Raw genomic sequence first — 8,408 nt, 5'->3', positions numbered from 1 at the left:
CCCCAGACAGTTTCAAAGACAGAACCCCCCCACACTCCCCCACCCCCGTAGAATTTTCTAAGGTTTCTTTTTCCAAAAACTAAGACCGGCCCCCGACCAGAGAAAGGAACAGCTATGTGGCCCTTGCAGGAAAAAGTTTGGGGACCCCTGATGTGGACAAAGGAGTCCATGTGGTCCAAAGGAGTCCAGAAAAAGGAGTCCAGAAAATCAGATCCTCTGGAACTCCAAAACAAATGGAGATATTACGTCTGCGAACTTCCATCCCAAATCCTAACACCATTTTGTATCAAGTTCCCAAAACAGCAACTGATTTCTCAGCGGTTGACCTGTTAAATGCTTTTTTCTCAGTTGATGTTCATCCTGACAGCCATTTTATTTGCTTTTGAGTTAAATGGAAAACCATAGTCATTTATCAGACTCTGTCAGGGCTAATCCAAAGTTCCAACAATCTACAATTCAGCCCTCTAAGAATTTCTGTCAGATCTTGTCTTGACCCCTGACTCTGTCCTGTTGCAATATGTCAATGACCCTCTACTTCATCTCCATCTGAACAACAATGCAATCAGGACAAGCTCACACTGCTGAGACATTTAGGTGAAAGAGGCCGCAAGGTTTCAAAGTCAAAATTCCAATTTGTGCAACAGCAGGTTACTTTCTTAGATCATGTCCTCTCAAAAAACGACTACTGCCAAGGCTGCCAGGAGGCTGAAACCAGCACGTCGTCTTCTGACATGCTTATCAAAACATTCAGAGATCCAAAATGTTTGTAACTTTATTAAAAATTTTTTTTTAAAAATCATCAAAACGTGTTCAAAGTAATAACTCAATAAAAGAATAATCTCAATGTTTGTTTCAATGAGGTGTTGCACAATTCTGTGCATTTTGGTTCCACTAAAAAAAAAGGCAACTCAAAGACCGACTGACGAGCAGAGCACGAGTTTAAATTAGCTAAATCGGTTAACCAACCACCGCTATGTTCAGGGGAGCGCTTATCAATAATTGCAAAATAAAATAATCTCTGTTTGGCTTGCAGAGTGCATGCCATGGCAACGGGTGTACTTAAACAACAAAAAGAGAAAGAGAGAAAAAAGAAAGAGAGGTAGAGAGAGAAAGAGAGTAAAAAGGTACGAGTGATTTTGCGGGATGTTTTACTTTTATTTATCTTTGCTGTAAACAAAAGTAGGAACATTTTTGCAGTGTCTGGGAAATATGTGGATAAAAATTTGTGGACAGCATAAGGCCTGTAATAATCAACTTCCTGTTTGTCAGTAAATCATCTTTCATACAACTAATATGGTTTGACTTCCTTACAACACCTTTGTTTCTCTCTTTGACTTTCTGTCAAAACTATAAACCCATCTATTAGGAAGAATTCTACTCCACCAGTGAAACAGTGGTCTTCAGAAACACAATTGAACAGTAATGTAGTTCACATGGATCATTTTAAAAAGGATAATGGTATTTTATGCCACCATGATATTAAAATAATAACAGTACTTGACTGAATACCAAAATGAATCAGTGGTAATGTAATGCAGGATGATAAAGAAGACCAAAACAGACAGATAAGAAAACAGAATCACGGACAACACACTTTGGTTTCTGATCGTCGTGACTGCTGACTGAACAGAAAAGGCTCTAGGATCAACTAAGCCTGGCTGTCAGCCTGGTCTGGAGCAGGTTAGCTGTACAGGATAAATTGCCATCATAACTACTGCTTTTGTAAAAACAAATGGAGTTTTAATTCAGACAGGATATTTGGAAAATCCCTGATTTATCCGCCATCCTGGTTTTGTGAAACAGCCCTCTAGCCATTAGGAGGACGCAGCTGGAACCAAAACACTGCTGAGTCAGGTGGTATTGTCAGTCTGCTATTACTGAGGCCTGTCCCTGGGTTTCAGGACATTTAACAGTGATACATGTACCACTGCTTAAGAGGTAGAAGGTCTAAAACAAACAACTGGAAATTAAATCTTGCTTATCCAGTATTTCACAAACTATAGTTTGCTGTTGCTATTGGTTTATCAGGTTTACTTTACAGTTTTAACCAACAGAGCAGAGGGCCACACAATATGGAAGATATCTGTTACAAACAGCTTGGATTCGAAATTTGGAAGGTGAGGGAGGAGACCTGTGACTAAATGTAAATTAATCTCAACTCTTACTGCCATTAGAATATATTGCAGTAATATTGCAAGTACACATTGTCCTAACAGCATGCTGCCTTTCTTCATGAGGAGAAAAAAATTCTTCCAAAAATATTTCCAATCCTTAGAAAGCAACTAATCTAACTCAGCCATCAGTGGTTAATTCACAAGCATTTATTTCCATTTCATTTTTGAACTTACCCTGCCCAGTTCCTTGTCTTCCAGAGCCAAGACACCAGTGCTTTCTGTAAAGAGCTTTACTTTAACCAAAGGCAAGGGATGAGTTGTAGAGAAGTCTCCCTGAGTACTCCATCTACAAAACACCAAATTAGAAACTATGAAACAATAAATATGATGAAATATAGTGATCAAAACAACATCAAATACTTTGCTCCCCCACACAGTGGGGGAGCAAAGTATTCAGACCCATCTTAATTTAACTCTGTTTCATTGCAGCCATTTGCTAAAATCAAAAAAGTTATTATTTCTCATGAATGTACACTCAGCATCATATCTTAGACAATGTTGCATATTTTAAATCATGTAGTACAACAAAAAATAGAGACCCTTGTACTGAGTTTAGACGCATAGAAGGCTTTTGACTCGGTCAGATGGTTCTTTCTTTAAAACATGATGTCCAAGTTTGTGTTCCACCAAACCATAATTAATGTAATTGCAGCATTGTACAACAAACTATCAGCTAGGATAAAATCAACTGACACCCATCAGATCCCTGTTCTTTAGAAAACAGATCTTTGTTTCACTGCTCCTTTTTGCCCTTTTCATAGAGCCGTTAAGTAGGAGGTAAGACAGAGGCCAGACATAACAGGAGTTCAAACGGCATCTGGGGAACAAAAGTTGTCACTGTTTGCAGATAAATTATTGTTAGCAGTGGTGTGCCTATCTATTGGCAACTGATCATAATCAGCCAATTTTTGTGAAAAAGTATATGATCATGATCCCTGATCATTATCTTTTGTTGCCGATCACAAAGACCAGTCACCTGTATCTCATACTTTGCAGCCTTCAGAAGTCAGTGTGCAGCATATCTCCTCCTTTCCTTCTCACTGTGCAGCAAATTCTAAGCCATGTCATGTGGAACTTTAACGCTCTGAGAGTAAATGGGTAAGTTTGCGTCTTGTGACAGAAAAATACATCGGGGGTGAAGGACCAAAATGCATCAACACGACAAATTTAACATGACATTTAAAAAACAAGTTCTTAATGGAGTATGGTCAGTTATCGAGGCTCACTGCAGAAAAAAAAAACAGCACACAACTACCCACACTCACCCAGATGAGCATGACAGTCAGAAAGCTAATAAAAAGAAAAATTATTTAAAAGTCATCGGGGTGTAATAGGCTGGGTTCTGCCCTCACTGTTGGACCGGCACTACATGGTATGAAGAAGTAATATTTCAGTCGTAGCCCCGTTCGAGCTCCACCTGACAGAGGACTCTCAAATCAAACGTCTGCTTGATGCTGCACAGGTAAGTTAAAAATAAAAAAAATAAGATAAAGGATTTCCCCCAGAAAACTTGCTAAGCCCGGTGGTCTGGCGCTGAGGCAGTCCACCAGCAGCCCACCTTATTTTTGTATTAAAAGATGTTAAGTTGACAGGAAATGGAAAAATATTACTGGGTAAATATATGTTACTGGAAGACATCGCCAGTGAAATGCCATTTAAATCCTCAACTATTCATAAAACCTTGGACCAACCCTGCATGATGAGCTGCACAACAACAAAAACAGGAGATATAATTTCATGCTTCTAATGTGGCTTAATAGCGCTTCCATTTTGTGTCTGTTGAGTTTTTAATGAGCGCCACAGAAACAGTTTTGGTTGTCCAAGCTTTATGGGACAAGATTTTAAGATCTCCGCACTCATTAACTCTGGCTGACAAAGTGGACAAATTAAACCAGCAAGCACATAATTCTTTGTTCACAAAGATAAATCATTCTCGACGGTCCTCAACATGCACCTCTGACAGAGCAACTATAAATTATACTTGTGGTTCACATTGACTCTTGACTCCTTGAGCAGCTCTCGACTCCTACCCTGATGAAACGTTCTGCAAAGAAACATCATTCTCATGATGGGGTTGATGTAAATATCCATACAGGTCAGCCTGTGTCCAGTTTAAGTGAAACTGGACACGTGCCAAGGTAAACTTCAAATAGCACGTGAGGCAAAGCACAGAGGTGTCAGCAGTGTGATTGGTCCGCGCTCCTGGCTTTGTGGCTTGTTTAAATGCACCAACAAGGTTTAACAAGGTTTATAAACCCATCTTTTAGGAAGAATTCTACTCTGCCTATTTAAAAAAAATTAAGCAGCTTTTTTTTTATTATTATCACTAATTTTTTTAATAAACAAGCAATGCTTAGTCTGGCGGGGGGGCAAGGAAAGACAGGTCGCCAGTCTTATGATGCACTCGGGGAAACCCTGTAATTACGTATGCTTTAAAACTTTCACTGTCCTAACATGATAGACAATCTGTGAAAAAGAAAAAAGAGCTCCTCTGACTCCTCCCTGTGTTCTGCAGAATTAATCAGAGCCAGAACAAAATAATTAGCTCTGCTCTGAGGCCGTTTTGATTTAGTAATGTAGGACTTTTTATTTTAAATCAACCTGAATTTACGATAAATGAATGTTTCCTTTTTTACTTGACATTATTTGACATAGGCAGTGTTGTGAGATTTATTTGATTTTATGTATAATTTAGGGTGTTGAAAGCCTTAGTCTTAATTATTGTATTACTGATCGCAGGTTTTTCATTTGTCTTTCTGACTAATTACTGCAAGTTTTTGTCTGAATTGGGTGATTTTATGGTTACATTTTGCCAGATCACATAGTAGCATTTATACCTAAAGCGAAAAAATTGACAGCTAATCCATGTGATCGGAATCGGTGATCGGTATCACAATAGGCAGCAAAAAATCTGATCAGAGCATCACTAACTGTTAACTGTAACAAACGCAGCTCAAACTCTACGCATACTTATGGAGATAACTGAAGAATATAGTTCATTATCGAGTTACAAAATAAACATTAAAAAGACTCAGGTTTCAATACTAATACAATCCACAGAACAAAATTAGAAGCTTGTCCAAATGGAATTGGAAAGCAAAATCCATAACATTTTTAGAGGTCACATTATCAAAGGATTTATCCAGGATTATTTGATGTCAACTAATGTCAAAGCTGAAATTTGATATACAGAGATGGAATTTGGTCCCTTTTTCAAATTTATATTCCAGAATAGAGTTGGTCAGGAAGAACATTCTTCCATACTTGCTATATCTATTTTAATGTCTACCTATTTAGGTTCCAGAAAGGTGTTTCTTAGAATGGGACAGATTAATAGCGCAAGCAGTATAGTTAAAGAAGGAGAAAGATAGATGGGGTCTTCCCAACTTGCAGAACTATTACCTTGAAGCTTAGTTTACAGTGCTTTTATACAGGAGGCACAACAGTGTAAGAAATACCTTTAAATATCAGTTTTAATGGACAACGATTTACAAGAGGGGCTGACGATGCCACGAGTCAACGCTACGCACAATGCTGGACTCTTGGAGAAAAATACAGTTTGGGCACCCCTGATAATCTTAAATATCTTCAGGCCAGGCTGGCCAGGTCAGGCCTGATGCAAATCTTGGGTTTTTGCGTCAGCTATTTCAATTTGATATATCAATTAACTGATGGGCAGTGTATTGAAATGAGGCTTCAGAAAATGTGCAATATTCATTATAACAAAATTTGATAGGTGCAAAAATGTGGGCACTCCTGCATTTATTGATTTTTTTCTTTATGTACTTGTCACTTATTTATTGGAACACAAAATTGGTTTGGTAAGCTAATCAAGATTTGAACTTCATAGACAGATGTATTCAATCATGAGAAAAAGTATTTAAGATGGCCAGTTGTTATTCCCCTCTTTGCAACTCCTCTGAGGACTGGCAATATGGGGTCCACAAAACAAAAAAACATTATGATTTAGGGGAAGGATACAAAAATCAATGCTGCCATTTTCCACTGTGAAGAATGTAGTAAGGAAATCAAAGACCTCAGGCACAGTTCTCGTTAAGCTCAAATGTGGCAGGTAAAGAAAAATATTAGAGGCCGAGAAGAAGGATGGGGAGAACAGCCAAATACAATCCACAGACCACCTCCATAGATCTACAACCTCACCTTACTGCAGATGGTGTCACTGTGCATCTTTCAACAATTCAGTGCACTTTGAACAAGAAGAAGCTCTATGGGAGATTGATGCGGCAGAAGCCGTTTCTGCCAGCACACCACAACCAGAGTCACTGCAAGTATGGAAAAGCAAATTTGGATATTTTGGGATAAACTGCTCTTGACTGATGTTTGGTCACAACAACGTGCATTATGCATGGCGCCAAAAAACAGCATTCCAAAAACATTTGCGACCCACTGTAAAATTTGGTGGCTGTGTGGCCAATGCAGGCACTGGGAATCTTGTTAAAGTTGAGGGTTGCATGGATTCCACTGCATACCAGCAGATTCTTGAGAATAATGTTCAAGAATTAGTTACAAAGTTATGCTGGGAATGGATATTTTAACCAGACAATAATCCAAAACACAGTTCCAAAACTACTCATTCAAGCAGAGGAACAAATTCTGTCTGCAATGGTCCTCCCCAGTCTGCAGACCTGAATAGCATCATCTGTGGGATGATTTGAAGTGGAGACATTTCATTTGAAGGCTGGACTCTGAAAGATAAAACACTGCTGCTAATGCTTCCCTCCCTACAGAAAATTCACATTCCTAGTGTGTCTCTCTCTCTCCCTCAGACAGTTCCTCCTGCTGCCACTTACAGGAGAATAAATCCTGCTATTAAAACAAAATTTGCTCCATTTGAAAAACTGAGGTAACACTTTATTTGAAGGGGTGTGAATAAGACTGACATGACACTGTCATAAACATAACACCTGTCATGAACATGAATAAGCCTTCATGAATATTTATGACTGTTGTCATAAAGTGTCATTTGGTAAATCATGACACTTTTAATACAAAGTTGACATTATTCGAAATATCAACTTGTCATTAACCAAGAAATCATGATCTGACATAAATTTGTTATAAAAGTATTACCGATTAAACTTTAAAAATTAGCTTTATGTAGTAATATTATAAAGCTCTGCCATGTTGTTTAGTCTTAATTTTCTTAATTTAATCGATCCTAAAGTTTTACAGCAAGATGTCTACCAAGCAATTATGAACTTAGCATTTGAAACATTATTTAAGGCTGTTTTAACCCTTGTGCGTGCGAGGACTGAGGCCAACGATAAAAGTTTTACGTGTGTGGGGTCGGTTGGTATGGACCCCATTTCAAAACACAAGGGCAGTGTGCAATACACCATCTCCACCAGTGAGAGGCAGCAGTGTGTTGATGAAAAAGAAATCTTCCATATTGTGGGGCCCATAGAACACGTAGACCCCTCATGGGGTGGGTCGGCCCGTTGCTGCGATACGCAACAGCGTCCGCCATATTGAATGTGGAATATGTGCCAGTAAGCTAATACAGGTAAATTGACCGAACTTTACAAAGTGCCGTTCTACAAAGTATTTTAAGTTAATACCTGTCATTGACACATTTTCTCACACACATTAATATATTTGGCAATCAAAGAAATGACTAAAGACAGAGTTTCTAACTTTTGATGTGATTAATTGTTTTGGGGCATTTCTGAATAAAGAGCACAATGTTTTTATTTGAAAGTAATGATTCTGATTCTTTTTATATTGACATTGATGAACAGACACACTTTTACAGTGTTTTATTAAAGAACATATTTGCATAATTTAATGTACATTTAACGTTTCAAGACAAGAAACAAATAATTTTCTTGTATTTATTTTTTATACATTGAGAAATGACTTTTGATTTATAAACCAGTCATTGTCAAACATTAAACTACATATTTTTCTTACTTTTTTCCAGAGAAAAAGACATGCATTACAGTATGCCAACTCTGCTATTGACAGCAAAGAGTGAAAATAACTCCAACAGAGTAAATTCTTTTTATTTCATTACATAAGCTGTATTAATACACTAATTCTTCAGATTGAGATATTTAAAAATACACAAAAAGTGAAAGAATAAAACATTTATTTATTATACTGGGAACACTGGTCACAGGCTTCAGTCTGCTGGTCTCACTGGGAGAACTCAATGACTTCTGAGGCGTCCTGGTTCACAGGCGAAAACTAAGGATCAAAGAGAAATTATCCAAA

General features: G+C 37.9%; 1 protein-coding gene across 1 annotated transcript in view; it reads right to left on the bottom strand.

The window, feature by feature from the left end:
* Nucleotides 1-8,408, bottom strand: part of LOC106940901 (calcium-dependent secretion activator 2-like) — a 52,994-nt gene that overhangs the window by 24,307 nt on the left and 20,279 nt on the right. Inside the window, exon 6 of the mRNA XM_015023773.1 lies at nucleotides 2,349-2,460. Within this exon, the coding sequence (XP_014879259.1) occupies nucleotides 2,349-2,460 (112 nt within the window). The remainder of the gene's footprint in view (nucleotides 1-2,348; nucleotides 2,461-8,408) is intronic.

Source organism: Poecilia latipinna, unplaced genomic scaffold (assembly GCF_001443285.1).
Source record: "Poecilia latipinna isolate Pla-1442-1.1 unplaced genomic scaffold, P_latipinna-1.0 Scaffold3410, whole genome shotgun sequence".
Lineage (NCBI taxonomy): Eukaryota > Metazoa > Chordata > Actinopteri > Cyprinodontiformes > Poeciliidae > Poecilia > Poecilia latipinna.
This window is presented reverse-complemented; position numbering and strand designations above follow the sequence as displayed.